Here is an 18382-nt window from a genome sequence, read left to right as displayed (position 1 = left end):
GCTCCAAATCCCCCTTTTTTTTTTCTTCAGGAACTGATCTGAAATGGAAGGCACTTTATTTAAGGTCTGTACTGTATATAGAAATGCAAAAGATTTATTGAGGAACAGATATTGCAAAGATGGCCCGATCAAGTGTTGTTAATATGGACAAAAGCATGATCATTTTTGTGGTTTCTGAGTCTAGTTTGACATCGATGGTCTTGTACAGTATTTATTTGTCTGATCGCTCTGTTTCTTTTTGTTTTTAAGCTATCAAACATGGTGCATGTGTTGGACTGACATGAAGGCACCCCATTCAAAAAAAAAAAAAGGAAAAAAAGTGAAGAACTTTTGCATTGCTTCATCCATCTGTGTTTGTGTTGTACTGCAATGCTTTTTGTTGTTGTTGAAATGATGCTGAAGAAATATATATATATATATATATATATATATAAAAGTGCATTGATCATGCTTTAGCCGCCATTGCTTCTTTCTGCACTTGAAAATGCTAAAGTTCAAGAAACAGGCTCTTCTGTGGGGAGGGGTGGGGGTGTTCGCGCTTAATGATCTGTGACCCTGCGGTTTGTACGTCGCTCTATCCCTTGATGAGAACTAATGGGGCTCTTTGCCTGACATACGTTGGAAAAAATAACTCAACCCGGTCTTTTTCACCGAGTAGTCGTCGTGTAAACGCATACTTGGCTACATCAAGTCTCAAGCAGTTAGATTAGTGGTGGGAAAACTTCGGTCTGCGTCCTACCTGCTAACAACGATAAAACCACGGGGGAACTCTTACAATGCACACACACACACACACACACAAAAATCACACAAATATTCGTTATATGCAATAAACATGTACATCGGGGTCAAGGTTCTTTGGCCCAGAGTTCAACCGTGAAGTGGTTCGGTGGTACAAACATTGATCACGGCGGTCGTGTTGTGCTTTCGCTGAGGATTAAACGCCTTTGAGATTTAATGTTCCAAGGTCACGCTCATGGAAATCCATAAGCTTAGGCAAAGAGATGCTCTAATTCTCCGGCTTCGTGATGCCCACCCGGCGAGGAGGACAACATGGCGTTGCGCAAGTGGGACACAATTAGCGGAATGGCGCGCACTAATGTTGGCCATCACTTCCTCTCTGTCCACTCCATGAGGGAAAGCCTTAGTTGGTCCGATGTTGGCGACTGCAGACGAGCGTCGTGAGGGAGGCGAGCCAAACACATGTTCAACACATTGCAGCCTCAGCGAAAACAAGACAATTCACCGCAACCTTTTGTTTCGTGTCAAGCTCACCTTTTCTCACGACATTACGTTGCAAGACATTTTTTTTTGCAAGCACGACTTTTTGTCAGCCAAGAAGGGAGAGGTTTAACACTATAGAACAACCTGCGGTGGCGGCCAAAGTGACCAGAATCGGTGTAGCGTGACTCCTTTCGCAAGGATTTGTGAAAGTGCACATAAATAAATGATTGAGCGGAGCAAAGGTGGCCGCTTGGTGCCTACAGATGTGTTTACTTTGAATGGCTGGCAGCAACACGAGATTTCCTGGAGGTGTACCGCAGGCCGCACAGCGTAGCCTTGTTTAAAAAACTACACACACACACACAACCAGCCAGCGCCCCCACCACCCATAACCTCCATGCCTGCATGCAGACTGCCTGCAAACAAACCAAACACACAGTGCATCAATGCTCGTGTGTATTTGAGCCGGTCTACCTGCCGGATTTGCCCCCCCCCCCACACACACATAAAATACCAGCGGACCTTAAATCTTGTGGATTATGCAGTCTTGGATTTATCCCATTCCTTAGGCGGTTTGAAACACTGAGACGCTTTGTGTGGATCTGCAGGTTGAAACCTTAACTCAAGAGAATCGACGTGGATGTTTTCTTTGCTTTGCAGCTTGGAAACATCCTGGTTTGCATGTTGGCTGGATGTCAGTAAACAGAATCTATTTGGAAACATATTTTTCTGTCCACAAACAACTATTGTGGGGCGTGTGCGCTGTTGTGTAACATCTGCGTACTTGCTTGTGGTGTCATCTAAATTGGATTTTATTGTGAAATTCCAAAGTCCAGTGGGGGATTAGCTCAAATGGTAGAGCGCTCGCTTAGCATGCGAGAGGTAGCGGGATCGATGCCCGCATCCTCCAAAATCTTTTGGAGCACTTCGATGTCCGCATTTTCCAGCACAAAAAAAAAAAAAAAACGTTCACTGAGCAACACAACATCGGGTGGCATGTGTAGTGCTTGTGGGGGATTAGCTCAAATGGTAGAGCGCTCGCTTAGCATGCGAGAGGTAGCGGGATCGATGCCCGCATCCTCCAAACCTTTTGGAGCACTTCGATGTCCGCATTTTCCAGCAAAATGAATATCGCTGATTATCTGATCATTTAATCAGGTGTGTTGCACCAGGGAGAGAGAGCGCGAGTGAACAGGCAGCAGAGTGGCAACTGCTCAGCAAGCTCCATGAACATTTCTCCTCAACATGTGCGTGTTTGTCCTACCTTTGTCCACCAGGTGGTGCTGATGAGCCGGATCCATGTTGTGAAGTCGAGTCGATTCCAATCCGTCCTAGAACTGTTGATTGTAGGCAGGCCCTCAGGAAATGTGGCGTCACGATCCACCTGATGTTCCAAAAGGAAGCTCCACCCAAAAAGCACTGCATATTGAATTTTCAAGCACACTCACCTGCTTTTTGTTTGACTCTGCATGCAGTGCAGCTTCCAGTCAGAGTGCTGTCAGAGACCCTCCACTTGCTGGTCAAAGAGACAAATGCGACAAGCTTGTAGCAGGTCCTCACTGCTGCCTCCATTTGCAACGTTGCCGTTGAAAGGTAAGAAATAAGAGCTTGACGGGTCCCTCGTTTGTTGCGTTGGCAGGTTTGACCACCGTGGATGAGTCGCTGGACTAGTCGCGGCTTGGCCTGTTGTCGTTGATCACGGTCGACCAACCTTTGCGGCAAAAGTTTCCGGTCTCCAGTTAATCTACACTTCAAAGCAAGTTGAAAAATGAGGAGCTGCAGCAGCGTAGAGTAAAATAGAACTGCGTTTGTAATTGTTGTCGACTCAACTGTGCTTTGTCATCCAGATGGAGCCACCTGAGTGCGATGAGGTGAAACGTGACTCTGAGCCAACTGCTGGTAAGAAGGCTCATTTCATTACAACAAGCATGTTAAAGCTTTCTTCAAGAGTCTTTCTCTTCTTGGGTCCGTTGTAATGTAAGAGCGAGTAACTTGCTCACAGCCAGTTAGTCCACTGAGCTGCAGGCAACGCTTTTCGCTTTTCCCCTCGCTCAACACGTTTCGCTTTTCCCCATGTGGGGAATTACTTTTCGTCCTAACCATGTAAAATTCTAAACTTTGGCTCTCACCCTCATTGTGACTGCTGCTGTCTGTGGGCACGTATCGCGGGCGTTCTGGAATCATGAATGAATTAGATCTAGTCTCGGACAGCATCATTTCCATCACTGTCTTCGTGAATACATCTCTGCCTAAATGACATCGCCTTCCCTTTGTCTGCACCCACAGCAGCCCTACTTAAGAGGCATTAAGCGGTCTAATTTGATTGAACTCGCATGACTGATGTGTGTTTTAAACACCTCGGGAAATGTAGCGCCGTTTTCACTTTCTTTTGGGATGAAGGAACATTTTTAAGTGATTATCTTGCCCCCCCCCCTTGTTGTTGAATGTCATCTACATGTGATGGAAAAACACGTTTTTTCTTTCTGGACCATCCAGCCAGTAAAGACGTGAGCGGTCATTGTTGTCCCACCGTCAAACAAATACACCCTCTCCGCTTCATTATAAACTCATCAATTGCTATGGAAATGAAATGAAAAGTCACCTCTTCGCCGATCGTTTCCAAAGCTAAGCTCTGTCAAAAATGATTCATGTCAGGCTTATTCACAGGTAAGCACGGGGGGAAAAGGGGCGAGAAGAGGGAGCAAGCGCCTTGTAGCCACTCATGGGGCTCAAATAGGAAATGAAAACTCCACGTGGTCCAGCAGCCAGTTTCCAGGCCGGCGAAATCACGTCCACGTTCGCATGCGTGCATGATATCCATATACACCTCACACGTACAAACGGAGCTAGTGGAGCGGACGCTAATCACAAGAGGCACAGCGTGTTAAACCAAGTGATGCAATCCCGCGGTGACACGTTCCTCATTATGTGTCGCGCTGCGGTCTTTCACCTGATGTGATGATCTCATAATGTTTCCTTACCACACGCGTGCTACATTTTCCTTCCCTGTCAAACACGATTATGCGGCAAACATCACAACCTTTCCGCTATGCAACTGTTCACTTGTTCCTAAGCAATGACCAAGCGGAATGAAAAGAAACAGACATGCAGCGCTGCAGAATGCGAAGATCGTTTCGTGTTTTGTGTTGTATTTATTGAGAATACATTGCCGACGACCCAAAAACTACGAGCAGCACCAACCAAGCCGAGCTTTGTGACAAAGTGTGTTTTGTCCTCTAAACTCCCCTACAAAAAAGAAAAGTGTGCGATCAAAGCCAGGGTTTGTACTCTAATCTGGTTCTCCCAGACCTCAGACCCTCCTGGCTAGTATGACTCCCCTTTTGCCAGCACCAGAACGGGAGTCCAGAGGAAGCAAGCCTAAAGAGGTCACGAGAAGTCGGGGACATGACTAAAATAAACTGCAGGCTCTGCTAATAGAGAGTTCAATTTAGAGGAAGGGTCACGGGCTGTACTGTACGCGTTGAGCAAGTTTTTTGGAGTTCTATAACAATAACGCGTCAGGGCGGACATGACGTGAAGCGGTCCCACACAGTCGAAGTGCAGAAAGACTCATTTTCGGCAAAATAGGTGGATAACAAATGATTTACTCGCACTCCAGAGACCCAACTATTTGTATGCACAGAATTAAAAAAAAAAGAAAGAAGTCCATTTTACATTATACCTCATTAAATGAGGTTGGTGGTGAGCCAGAGGTCCCGTTTTGGCCGCTAGATGGCAGAAACACACAAACTTGGCCCCTCTTTAGGCCAGGCAATCCCAATCCACTCTCGAAGGCTTTCACAAGATACCTGCTTGTATTTGCATCTACAATTCGGAATCTGATTTGCATGAAAAAGACACTGCATCATCTTTGCACGATGCTGTAGCTTTGTATGCGCGTGTATGCTTCTCGCGCGCGGGTGTGCTTGAGCGCGAGCCTGTGTGTGAGAGCAGGAGGAAGCATTGGCAGTCTGCACTTGATCGAGCCAGCGCTGGCCGGTCAGGGCCGCTTTGCATCAGCAAACAAGCGGTCTGACATATTATTTTCACCTCTGGGTTTTGGACTCTATCCAAGGCGAATAGTGCATTCAAGGTGGTTCAACGCCATCGATATGAGAGTTCAAATCGCCGGGCCCAGAAGTGATTAATTCATTAACTGAGAATGGCTTTGTTGTCCTTTGAGCGCTTGATGCGGCGAGGGTAAATATGCGGCGAAGCTTATTCAAATGCTCATACATGAAACTTCACTTTGAGGTAATTACTCGGGCCCGCCGCATGTGCTTACTGAAGATAAAGCCCGCTTCATGCTGCATTCGTGACTTCCAACGCTACAAACTGCAGCTCGGAATTCGGCTGTGACCTTGAGAGTCGGTAAAAGGACATTAAAGGCATTGCCGGCAGCAGAAGCGACGTCGCACGCCTCCTAATCTCCACAGGCTGTTTCTCGATGAGGGAGGCCGATAGCGAGCGTCGGTGTTGTCTCCGGCAGTGCAGATACGAATCGCTCCAAATTGGAGTCCTCGAAGTCAGACGAAGGATTTGAACACCACTTGGAGCATTTGTCGCGCAAGCTCATTTCCCGCTCCGTTTCACGTTCAATAAATGTAACACAACTGAGTCTGAGCAGTCGATACGGCACATGGCCAAATTCTCAAATCTCTATTTAGAGCAAACACTTTTCTTTTGAAAAGTTTTAAGGGTGACAACATCTGTGTTCACACAGACGCACTTTCAAAAACGACCGACAAGCTCGCCGCCAACACCTACAGTATGTCGTGGTGGCGAGCTTGGATAAGCCTCCACTGAGCGTTTGAACATTTTCACTGTTTTTAAAAAACAAACAAACAAACAAACCCATATGATCTAGTTCCCTGATTTTTTTGGGGGGGGGGGGGGTTGGTTGAGGCAAAGCAACAAGTACGCTGTCGTGACAACATTTGAATATGAGAAAAACTGACTGTGACTGTGTTGTGTATTGTTTTGCCAAATTGCATCCAGCCAGATGGAGAGAGAATTCAGATAACCGAAGCTTCTACCATCAGAATGTGAGTCGATGCCTTAACACGCGAAACGTGGCGGACTGCTTTTCCTTTTTGTTTGTTGCCAAGTCATTTACATTTCTTTCCTTGTCAAAAGCGAAATGGAACCGTCACAACCGTGTCACCCTTGGTTTTTATCTCGCTCTCTGTGGATTAGCGGCAGTATATGAAAGTATATGGTAATAGGGACATGCCTGCCTACGGTAGCCCAAGCACGGCCAATCTGGATCCAGGTAACGGGGGACTCGCAGAGATCACGGCGCATGCATTTCATCCTCCACTGTGGAGTAGTCATGCGTGACAGAAAAACAAAAATACAAGGCATGAAATGAGCTACTCCTCTATGATTTTTCTCCGTAGATGTCACAAGGCTCCCTTCTGTAAATTGTGCAGCATTTCCCTTGCAAACGAGGTAGCAGATTAGATTCCGTATTAAGGGTCAGCACTGGTGAGCTGTGGAAAGTCATAGCCAATCTGAGGCGACGTTATGATTATACGAATATCCGAATAACGTGATGCATTTTAAGTGAATGAGAATTTGTTCGATTCATACATTACAAACAATGGCATTCAGATGAGATTTGAAAATCATTCAGGATTTAACTGGCAAGTTTTTAGCAGGTGCAAGAGTCCGATAAATAGCAAAGAAAATATGGTCACCCTACAAAATAATACATCTCAAAGTAGTTTACCCTCACAAAGAATGTTTTGTCTTGAAGCACGACACATTTCCCAATTTAGCATCTGTCAGCAGCTGGAGAAAATAATTCGGACTGAACTGAAAAAAACCCCCTCCAAAACAAAAAAGAAGAACGACTCTGCGTTAAGGGCAAGGACCTCAGAGATGCAGCAAAAATTTCAGTTTTTCATTCAGTACAGAGTAGTGAATCATGTGCAAGCTAATCTTGTCTGTTGATCCTTTCCGTACTGGTTTTAGGAGTCATTTGTTTGTGTGACTTTTGATTATGCTATTTGAATTCTGCCTTTCATGCAACCTGGACTGAGCGTTTCCCTTTGGGATGGACGGTGACTTTGTAGATGACGGGTGATTTTTAGGATTATAGGCCCTTCTGCCGTATCAGAATAAAGAATTGAGATCGATGCAGCACACAGCCCAAGCTTCTCTTATGGATGTCGATATCCATCTTTCATTCATGTGGCACGTCCGAATCCCTTTTGGGTTGTTCGACTGCAACCTACAGTACATCTAAGCTTTCCATTTTTTTTTTCTCAGCGTAATGCTATGCGTAATACACGTCTGCACTCGATTAATGTATGGAACTCTGACTTCTTATATTCAGACAACATGCGATGCTCACAAGAAAATAACCGCCCCCGAGTCATAAGTGAGTTGGAGTCACAAAGACAATCTCAACTTCATTGCCTTCAGCAATACACTTTGATTGCTTGCGGATCAACACACACACACACACACACACACACACACACACACACACACACACACACACACACTCCTCTATAGATGCGCCGCAGACAGTAAACAGTGTGCACGAGAGGTAATCAACCTTGGCATTCTGGCCTAAATAAGTAATAAAACACTTCATCAAGCTCCACATTTGATGCTAAAGCAATAAGTGGCATTGCACGCGCATCCCTGTAATTAATGTCACGCCAGAAAGGTGTTGGAAAAAGATGGAGGGAAAAGGAGCAGAAGAAAGGAGAGGAAATGAGCAGCTACGGCGGCTGATGACAAGGTTGGACCAAGTCGCTTGTTTGGGAGATAATGGAAGTTAAACAAGAGTTGGTCTTTCCGGTAGGTTGGGCTGCTTCCGTCATCTATTTGTGGTTTACCTGCCAAGGACAAAAGGCAGCAGTAATTAACGGGATTGTAATCGCAATCTGTGTTTACAGGAGAACGCCAGCCTCCAGCACGCCTGACCTTCAGCTACGTTTACGCGATGTTTCCCAAAATACAACATAACGTGGTCTATCACGGGTTGCTTCAGAAGCGCATTGTGGGTTCGCTGCATTTCAGCCAACGGTACATTGTCCTACACCGTGCATGCCGTGAGAAAACTTTGCGAGACTTGGAATACGGAGAAAATGTTTAAAAAGTTCTAAATCCCACCGTGTGCAATGTTTCGGACAAATGGGACCGCCGTGGCCAGCGCAAACATGACGTAAACATAGCCCAACAAAAGCGAAATTGCAGCTCTTGCGTTATTGTTTGTGATTCTGCGGCGATAAGATCCATGCAGCAGAGCTCAAGAAGTGGACTTTAGGGCTGGTTTTGAGACCATTATTACTGAAATTTCATATTGGTCTGTTTGAAAGTAACATCTGTGCTTCTCCGGCAAAGTGTTGCTTAATGTTGCTTTTCAAAATACATTTGCCATCAGGATAAACAGTAGATATCAATATGTCTGTAAAAATAGTTGCGCAATATTTGTGTACCAAAGTCCTGCTAATGAACAAACAACAAATCGGCCCTTGGCCCTTTGTTTTTGCACTTGGCATGTCATGTTCCGCTGTGTTTTGTTTTGTTCTTTGTTTTTTTTTTTTTGTTTTTCTTCAGCACCAGCTGGAGTGTGGGGCGTCACCCTTGGTTCACCTGTGCCTGATCAAGGCACTCAAGTGGCGGCCCACTTAAGGAATCTGACTTCTTGTCTCCCTTGTCGGACTATTGCTCTTGTTCACCGCTTTTGCCCAAGTGCCATTTCTCTCGTTCTTCTTCCGAGTCGCAGAATATTTCGGTCTGTGAGTATTTGTTAAATGACTGTATTTGTTCTTGTTTTCGTGTGATTGAACTAACCTCATTTGATGTTTTTTTTTTTTTTGTGTATTTCTTGATGATCATTCCGTCCTTGTAATTGGCCAGCGCTTTTTGTCGCCAGCGCCTTTTGTTGACCACTTTGCCGTTTTCTCGCTTTTCTTTAAATAAACCTTTTTGTTATCGCCATTTATCTGAGTCTGCGTTTGTTGAGTGGCTTCGTTAATTACAGCCGCGTAGGTGAAAAGTAGATCGGTGCAATAAGAAGAGACAGAGGAAGTGGATTTTGCTGATGGAGCACATTAGGAATTAAGATCGTGTCATGTATTCGCACATTAGGCCTGGAGTTCTAATGACGATTTAGAATTATTAATGTGTCAAACTGATAGAGGACACAAACAAATGAGACTTTCCAGCTACCTCGCTGAACACCAGGAGGAATGATTCTTTCTTATGTCCCACCCATCCTTTTTCTACAGTGAGGATTGTCTTCATTGAGGTTGCAGGTGAGCCGGAGCCTATGCTAGCTTCTTTGGGTAAGTGGCCGGGGACACCCTAGAGTGGTCGCCAGCCAATAGCAGGTCCCACTCACACTCCCTCTTTTTCTCCGTATTTAAGTCTGGCCAAGATTTGTCACGGTATCCGTACCGGGCTGCTGAGTCCCGGAAGGCTCAGAGGCGCGCTATGGTTTGGCCCAAGGTTGACCACAAATGCCAGTGTGTTTACACACATTATTTTTATTATTATTATATAGATATTTTTTAAACAATAAAACGAGATGCTTGTTGAAGTTCACAGAGGCAATTTTGAAAATAAAAACCACCAGGCGCACGGAGCCCCCAAAGCTCAGTTGCATTTCAAGTACAAAATGGTTTTGATCGACATGATGCTTTTTCTTGCCTCTTCCAATTCATATGAAAAGAGCATTTATCAAAGCTTGAATCTGAAAAATGAGCATGCTTCCCCCACAGGTGAAGAGTTCCCACACGGGTCTATGACTGCCTGTCTTTCTGTACGCGTTACATGGAAATTTCCTTGTCGTCTCTCACGCGGCTCAAAACTCTTGAAACTAAAGGCCTGCTGATCAATGGAATCTAAATTCTAGTGAGGATTATAATAGATGCATTAAGGTCTATTGATTAGAGCTGCCAATGCTTGCTGCACTATGAATGGAAAGTCAATAGAAAGCTGACCAAGTATGACACCCCCCCCGCCCCACCCCCCCCTATGATACAGAGGGACTGTGCTGTAAATGTCAAGAGCGCAGGTCATTACTGGTGAATTGGAACATATTTGGCTTGACTTCATTTAGTTTTCTCTTTTGGTGGCTTGACAAAGGAATTACATACTTAGGATAGAATTCTCTGCTGTGCTAATAGAAATGAACAGATCACTCGCATCCTCGAAAACCCCCAACGACTGCCAATTCATCAAGGCATCCAGTTCAAAGTCATTCTCCTCCTCTTCAAACGTCTCATTGACATGCCGCACAAATGCAGCTGAAATTACGACGACATGACTATTCATTGTGACCGATTTTGATGGAAAAGACATCTCACTGATGTGTTCATGAAGGGCTGCTGCTTGCTTCTACAAACAATACTCAAAAGTGTAAAAAAATGCAAGTGCCCTTAGCTTGAAGACAATATCGTTTGATCTTGCCGATGCAGCAGTTTAACTGTTTACGTTGCCAAACGGAAACACCGCTGCTCCCGATACCTCTGTATGGAGGAATCATGGAGGTGCTCTTCACTCATTCAGTACCAGCCAATTCTGGACCAAGTCTGAAAAGACGTTTAAAAACGTCATTGGGAGTGAATTAGTTAATAGAAGCTAACGCTCTTTTAATGCTAATTTTAGGCATAGCAGTGAGGTGGAACTGCAGAACGGCTTGCTCACAGACGCGTTTAAGTGATTTGGTGATCTTTTCCAGTCCAATTGATGGAAACTTTTGCAGGGAAGTGTTCTTGCAACAGTCAGCCACTCACTCGCACTGCTATAAACGAACCCACTATTATGCTTCACTGTTTCAACAAACTATAACAAATTAGCAATAGCCATTACAGCAAATCTGCATACACAATCTATAATTATCTCTTGAGCAAGATAACACGCATCTTTTTAGTGTAATGTAGTCTGCCCAATAAGAGATAACAGACAGCCATGCAACAATCGGCAACTGGCAGACAATGAGGAGAGCAAAAATTGAGCCAACCATCTTTATCGCTGGGCAGCACATTTCTCATCCACATCCTCTGCTGCCACTCATGCAAACTATATTCAACTCCTCAAAATTGCCCTTCAGCGTTCCCCCCACAGAAAATCAAACCACCGGCTATTATTTGCTTTCATTTTTGTGTTTGTGATGATGACAATAATAATATTCTGGTTCTAATGTAGGTGTAAGCATCCTCAGGGCAAACAATGAATGTTGCCTGACAGAGCCTGGCTCATGAAGGAGACACAAACTCTCATGAAAAAAAAAATTAAACCTCACATGTTTACATCGTTTGCTGTAGGAAGGGCCACATTCTTCCCTCCCATGAAAGGCAAGCACAAATTGCCCCGTGGACCAGGAAACGCCGACCATACTATAGCTACACTTTTTTTTTTGCGTGGTGATCCTAGATATATTAATATTAAAGGTCTGTTCGACTTGATTTACTTCATCCATCATTTTGTTTCTTTTTTTTTTTTAAATCACATGTCTATACATGGGTCCAAACTGACCTGGAGCCCATCCAAGCCCTTGTCCAGTTAGAACGTAATACAGCGTGTCACTTTTCCGAAAAAAAAAAATTCTCAAAGGAATATTCTGCAATCAAATGCTAAGGTTCACAGATTCCGTTGATTCCCGCGGAGGTTTACTGTAAAAGATGCCGACAAAATAGGTGGGCTGGAGGGAGATCTATATTAAAAAGGGGAAGAAGAAAGTGGAATTGAGCTTCGGGCATCAGTAGGTGTGTTACATCAGAGGACTGTAAAAAAGATTGGGTCAGAAGGGAGTTTATATCCCTCGGGACTGAATTTCAAAGCTGTCTTATAGTTCATAAAAACATCCCATGACATAACTCAGAGATTTTTATTTCATTGCCATCCTCTGATGTTGTCCTCACGTCCAACCCATAGCGCAGGCTTGCATCCCCCACCTCCTCCAGTAGTAGGAAGAGCCGACGCTGTCACCAAGCGGGTGGAACCAAGTGCTGATGACCTTGCGCGATGAGGCTGCGCATCAGTGGCGTTTACTGGGAAGTAGCCGGCCTATCGGGCTTTACATCACGCCCGTGCATTATGAATGAAGCAACGTTGTGCTTTTCAGCATTATGGCATTCTTATTGGTGGTGGACGCGGCCCGAGGTGTGGCATTAAAAATTCGCAATGTTTGAATTCTTTATTCATGTGATTGCGGCCGAGCCGTTTTGCTCTCATTCTCTCTGGATTGTCTGCGTTCAGCACTTTGCTCTCTCTCTCTCTCTCTCTCGCCCTCTCTTTCCATCTTCATCCTCTCCCTCCATCCACACTTCCTCCCGAGGACTCATTCCTCTCACTTTATTTCCCATGAGCCTCCGCTAATTGTGTGATTACAATCGCTCCACGCTGTTACCGTGGTGACAGGGCAGGTGCATTTTTGCTCTGGATGCAAGTTTTACAACATACCGGATGTCATATACCGAGGAAGGTACGGTAATCGTCCCCATGTGCTGTCCCGATACTGTTTGAAAGTGTCGACTGTATTACACTACGTTGTGTACAATTAAATACAATCGTACGCTTCTCTTGGTTCCTTCAGAACATTGTTTTCGGGCTTTGGCTTAGGTCTTATTTGCCAAGGTCTCCGTTGAGAGCCAGTCTTTGTGTGTCTTGTGTGTCTTTCTGCCGTGTATGTCATCTGCCATTTTTCCTTCCTGTTGTACTTCTCGAGGCGCTCCCGGAGGATCATAAAGTTATTAGAGAAGAGCGGTGTTTAATTCCTCCAACCTGTGCGTTTCTTTCGGCGCCGTTGTGTTGTACCTCTGACAATAATCTGTGCTCCCTGTCCAATTTCTCTTCCGTTTTAATTTGACGCGGCCCTACAAGAAGATGGTGATCTGAAGAAAAACATCTGCTCCTCTTCTGACCAAATAAATCGTCTTCTCCCCCACCCCCGATGCACAAATGGTCTTTTTTCACCTGCACTTTTGTAATTATTATGATTTTTTGTTGTTGTGCGTTTGCATGTGTGTGTGAAAGCTTGTATGTTTGTGGACTTTTGGTCAAAAAAGAGTTTTTTTTTTTTTCCCCTTTAGGTTTTATGAGTGTCTGCGTTTGTGTAGTTTATTGCACCTCTGTGAGCAATAGAAGATGCCCTTGTTTGTGTCAAACGAGGAAGTCAGAGCAACCTGTTTTGGAAGTCGCGGGAGGAAAAAAAAAAAAGGTGTTGATCACGATGCCGCATCTCCGTTCAACGCAATTCGTGCGACTGCTACCTTCTGCTTCATTATTCCCAAATCAGTTAGAGGGAATTAAGGTGAATGAAAGAGAGCCCGGAAAAACCCAATGTCATTTCACATCAGAGGCTAATTACCATTGAGAATGGCTTTTCGGACATTTCCCATCAGAAGGCAAATGGAGGCAATGTCACAAACAACTTGACAAAAGCTGGTGACCCTGCCGTAAATGTCAACAAATTCCAGCCAACTAAATTAAAAAGCCAGGAAAAAGCTTTGGCTGACCTTAACTCGAGTACTATCTGCCCCCCTCTTCCTTTTCAGTCTACGAGTTTCAATATTTTCCTCAATCACATCCACGCGCCATCTCTGCTCTCCTATTCTTTTCATTTCCTTGCTTGTCATTTATCTTGCCTCTACTTTGCTGCATGACGAAGCTTGATGTCACACTTTGTTTGCCTTTTCTTTTACTACCTTCCCCTTTCATTTCCTCTCAATGGCCCCTTTCTAGTTTGATGTTTATCACATGGAATCTTTACGGGAGCCAGTCCTTTAGTAAAAACTAAGGCAAAGCGGTTTAACTTCTTTTTGGTTGAAAGGAGCAAAGTGGAGAAACGCCCCCCCCACCAACTCTTTAACATTGAAAACAAAAACGGTTGACAGGCATGGTGAGATATGGTAAAGATGTAGACTGGTCTGGACCATAATCTTGTTGCGTTGACATTCTTTTAATGATTGCCAAATAGACTGCCCATTGATGGAGGAAAAGAAAAAGTCACCACGTACAGCCCAGGTACAATTTGGATCTTGACAAGTGGGGGCATTCAAAACAAAAAGAAAAAAAACATCGCATAGCTACCCACAATGTGCTCGACATGCAAGCGTCAGAAGTGGCTCATTGGTAAGATTATGAACTATTCTATACTTCCCTTGTATTGTTCAAAGCGCTCACATTGTTCTTCCTGCTTACATTAAGTGTGTACAAACTACACCGATGAAGAACATGTACTCATTGCACTCTGTTGGTATCCTGCGTGGGTAAATCACTTCTTCTGCTGTCGAAGGCCACACGGTTCTATGAAACCGTTCTTTTGTCTGAAATCCATTAAAACACTTTAGTCTTAGTTCCATTCATGCAACCTTGACAAAACAACCAAGGTTATTATTTGAAAATAAAAAAATGAAACTTACATTTACAAATGACAAACAAACATTTACTGTACATTCTCCCTCTGTCAGAATCGGAGGCCACAGACAAACCGGCCTTTGTCCACTCGGCTTACATGCCGATCGTCTGTCTGGAGCCTCCGAGCAATGTTGTGAAGCATGACGAGCTGTGGATGACCGGGTGCGAGGTTTTCCTTATTTTTACGAGAAGAGCAAATGCTCTTATTCCTCTCTGCTTTTGCTAAACGCCTCTGAAGCCAAAGCTGACCCTTCTTCTCTTCCTCCCCGACTGCTTCAGCCAGCAGGTTGCTTTGGAGGATGGAGTCCGTCGATGGTCTCGGGTAGTCCTGGTCAAAGGTCAAAGTTCACACTTTTTTTTTTTTTTTTTTTGGAACGTCTGTACAGTAATCAACAAATACATGACTCACCGTCAAGTTGAGCATGTTGTTGAGCAGCATTCGTAGTTCCTCAGAGTACTGTCCCGGGACTCTTCTCAAAGTCCCTGCTGGCATATTATCGGTAAGCACTTTTTGGTCCGGGGTCGGAAAATAACGGCTGTCAAGGAGAAATCAAGACAACATGAGAGACCTTTTACTCAACAAATATCCAGTAGGTAAGCAGAGTTTTAAAAAATTTACCATAGAGTACAGAGCTCGTACAGTAGACAGCCCAGTGACCAGATGTCACATTCCTGAAAAACAAATGTGACGCGAAAAAAAAAACATGTGAACATCAAAGCACTTTAGGAGTTGCAGCATCCGCACAGCCCCTTATCAAAAATGGTCACTCTACTCACCGCGGACATGTAAGAGGGCTTTCCAAGTTTGACATTCTGCTCGCTGTCCAGGAAGATGTTGTTTGCTTTCAAATTGTGATGAAGGAAGCCCGGCCTGCCGTTACGCTTCCTGTGAAACTTTTTCAAGGCTGATGTGAGCTGGGCAATGACTCGCAGGATAAATCGTTCATCCAAATGACGCCTAGCATTAAAAAAAAAAAAAAAAAAAAAAAAAACACGACAATGAGATACTATATTGCACAATATCTATAGAATGCAATATCTGACTGACATATTTTAAAAATATGCAGTGAAAAAAAACCTTCTGGGGTCCCTTAACAATTACAACGATATGGATTACACACAGAGCATTTGCTTGTTTTACAATATTTTGTATTTGTTTAACTGGAGAGGAGATTTTCAAGCACAAACATGCAAAAACCAAAAAAAACAACAAAAGAAGCATGAATTGATGGATTTTAGATTTACATTTAGATTCAAGCCATGAATGTATGTATGCAATACGTAAGCAACATGATGAGTACAGGTACTGTCAAAACATGAGACACAATTACATTAAATCCCATTTCTTCGACTCCATTAATGACTTTGCCGTGAAGTGATGACGACAACATTTCTCCTATGTCAGAATGTCATCTTTGAGTTCTGTCATGATTCTGTTTTTGATGAGGTTTTCTTTCCTCATGTGCCTTTGTTTGTCTTCCTTGTTTGGTTTTGTGTCCACCTGTTCTGGTCGCGCGGGTCCCTTGCGTCAACCAACCAGCTCTGGCAACCAACCCCTTTGCTTCTCGCCCAGGTGTTCCTTGCGATGTCGTCAGTCTCTGTTGGATTGTTGTCGTCCTGTCACGTCGTCTGTGCTTCTGCCATTGCTTTTTGTTTGTTTGTTTTTGTTGTGACTTTGGTTTCTTGGTGTTTTCAGCATTTTGTTGACGTTGGACTTCATTTTTCCAGTGTTTTGGGAATACATTTTCTTCAACGTACCCTGTTTCCCCTGCCTGCCTACCTGCATTGTGAGTCCTCTACCATCACGCAACATGACAAGTTCAACTGGTAGGTGATCCAATTCTAACACTGAAAATGCAAACTGCCACATAAATATAAACCTTGTCAACACACTGAGATGCGTCTTAACGGGCATGTGAGAGGCTGGAGATGGATGCACTTTACACAGAATAGCTTTGTGTCAGCCATTCATGTCCTTTACTTCCAGCCCATATCTACTAAACATTGTTGACGGGTTCCCTTCTGATGTCATGAGACTGTGTACCCCATGAACTGACCAATGTATTGATTGTACAGCTGTGTCCTCTACTTGTAATGGAGTTTTGTTCCTAAAATATTTTGTATGAAATGACATTGACAAGCGACACATATGTTCAAGAATCAAATGATACTGTAGAACTAGAGAGAACTAGGCTGAGCCTTTTCTCTTTGCTGGTCGCTCTCTCCGGAATGACCTCCCGCTGAACATTCGGCGAGCCTCCTCGCTGCCCATCTTTAAAACCCGCCTCGAAACTCACTTGTGTTCTTTGGCATTTGACTCGGCGTGATTCAGATTTGTTCTTGGTTTTGCTGTTCGGTGCTTCCTACCGTCTTTGTTACCGATGTGTTGCTTTACTGTTGTATATGTTAGTTGTTCTATTTACAGCACTTTGTATGCAGCGATGGCTGTCTAAAAGTGCTTTATAAATACAGTTGAGTTGAGTTGAGTAGTCTTACTCGGAATGATCATTACCTGAAGACGCCCCGTGCATCGAGCTTCCAGCAGTCAAAAAAAAAAAAAAAAAAATCACCTTTCCCTTGAGGCAGAGGCAATGAGGCTCGCCAGAGTGTCACCGGTGCAGTCCTCCATCACAATGTAGAGCTTAGTGTTGGCGCTGTCGACGATGCAGTCGTAACATCTCACAACGTTTGGGTGCTTCAGCTTCTTGAGGAAGTTCAGCTTCAAGATCAGCGTCTGCGTCTCACTCTCGGTCAAAGTGTCGTAATGCATCTCTTTCCATACCAGAACCTTTGCGCGGTAAGTTGTCATGTCAGTGGAGAGCAGCATTTATATTGACAATAAATGGAAGAACGATTCTTCCACGATTTGTTTACTTTGGTTGTATTTTTTTATGTCGCATAAAAATAGTATCCAATGGTTTGGCTTTTGTTTCTCTATGTATTCATGATCAAAACATTTTGACTTTTGTACTTGCCGCACTTCAGAGTGTGTATTATTCTTTCTTCCTTTTCGTTTTTTTTTTTTTTGTTAGCTTATTAATTAACGGAGTTGAATAGCAGGCCTTTAAAAAAATCCATAGTTCTACTTAACTCCAAACAGTGAGTATCCTCATCGCCCCTGGCATTACCTCCATATTATTAAGGACATATGAAAATATTTGTACTCGTGACAACTGTTTACTGTTGTTCAAAAGCAGAATTGTCTGTGAAACAACAAACCCTCAGTTGCAGTCATGAAATGAAACGCGGCATATTTACTCACTTTTCCGTCAGATTTCCGTCGTATCTTCTGGCATCTTCCACGGAAACCCATTGCAATTGTGTAAAGCACATCGTACCTGGCGAGCATGGATGCCATATTGATGTTATTTGCTAAGGTCAGCAACCTCAGCAAGTCGACATTTTCCATACAACATAGCCTCTTTCTTGACCTTTTTGCATGGAAACTTTGTTGGCCGTTTCGATTCATAAAGAACTTAATTTGTGATCGATTTTCTGTGCCGGTATGTCTGTTTTTCCCTGCCAGTGTTATTTATTTGAATTTATGACAACTGATGGTCAGCATGGCTTTAAATGCTGCGGCTAACTCTCGATTGTGATTGGTCGGATGTTTCCGCCGCACTCCTCTTGAATGATCTGACTCAATTGACGGGATTTAGAGGGTGGGTCATCATGCAAAAAGAAAGAGACAATGATCAAATGGATCGAGATGATCCCGTCGTGCCAACCGATCACGACGATATGAATTTGTTAACGTTTTGTGCGTTCGCTTCGG

General features: G+C 44.0%; 1 protein-coding gene, 1 long non-coding RNA gene and 2 other non-coding genes across 5 annotated transcripts; 3 read left to right on the top strand and 1 right to left on the bottom strand.

Moving 5' to 3' along the window:
- Positions 1–2061: 2061 nt before the first annotated feature.
- On the top strand, positions 2062–2134 carry trnaa-agc (transfer RNA alanine (anticodon AGC)). Its single transcript has one exon. It is a non-coding gene; the product is annotated as a tRNA-Ala (tRNA).
- A 101-nt stretch (positions 2135–2235) lies between these two features.
- trnaa-agc (transfer RNA alanine (anticodon AGC)) lies at positions 2236–2308 on the top strand. Its single transcript has one exon. It is a non-coding gene; the product is annotated as a tRNA-Ala (tRNA).
- Positions 2309–2579: 271 nt separating this feature from the next.
- On the top strand, positions 2580–9183 carry LOC147187486 (uncharacterized). Of its 2 annotated transcripts, XR_015097698.1 has the most exons (5): positions 2580–2980; positions 3072–3123; positions 6223–6269; positions 7900–8037; positions 8136–9183. It is a non-coding gene; the product is annotated as an uncharacterized LOC147187486 (long non-coding RNA). The 2 variants fall into 2 exon arrangements; XR_015097697.1 differs by having other exon boundaries at positions 2584–2980; positions 6223–8037.
- Positions 9184–14130: 4947 nt separating this feature from the next.
- LOC147187485 (serine/threonine-protein kinase Nek2-like) lies at positions 14131–18016 on the bottom strand. Its single transcript, XM_086100785.1, has 6 exons — positions 17870–18016; positions 17178–17395; positions 15385–15565; positions 15227–15279; positions 15017–15143; positions 14131–14935 (listed from the first exon to the last, which is right to left on the bottom strand). Exons 1-6 carry the CDS (start codon positions 18014–18016, stop codon positions 14657–14659), a joined length of 1005 nt encoding a protein of 334 aa, XP_085956911.1. The 3' UTR covers positions 14131–14656.
- Between the last annotated feature and the right edge of the window lie 366 nt (positions 18017–18382).

Source organism: Hippocampus guttulatus, chromosome 20, assembly GCF_054856545.1.
Source record: "Hippocampus guttulatus isolate MCC_2025c chromosome 20, RoL_Hgut_1.0, whole genome shotgun sequence".
In the NCBI taxonomy this organism is placed as follows: domain Eukaryota; kingdom Metazoa; phylum Chordata; class Actinopteri; order Syngnathiformes; family Syngnathidae; genus Hippocampus; species Hippocampus guttulatus.
Note: the sequence above shows the minus strand (reverse complement) of the source record. Positions and strands in the feature narration are given on the sequence as shown.

Coding starts and splice junctions, on each gene's coding strand:
- LOC147187485 (XM_086100785.1), bottom strand. CDS start 18,016: ATGGAAAATGTCGACTTGCTGAGGTTGCTGACCTTAGCAAATAACATC. Junction 17,396..17,869: donor GACGGAAATCTGACGGAAAA/GTGAGTAAATAT, acceptor TACCGCGCAAAG/GTTCTGGTATGGAAAGAGAT. Junction 15,144..15,226: donor TACGAGCTCTGTACTCTATG/GTAAATTTTTTA, acceptor TCTCCTTGACAG/CCGTTATTTTCCGACCCCGG.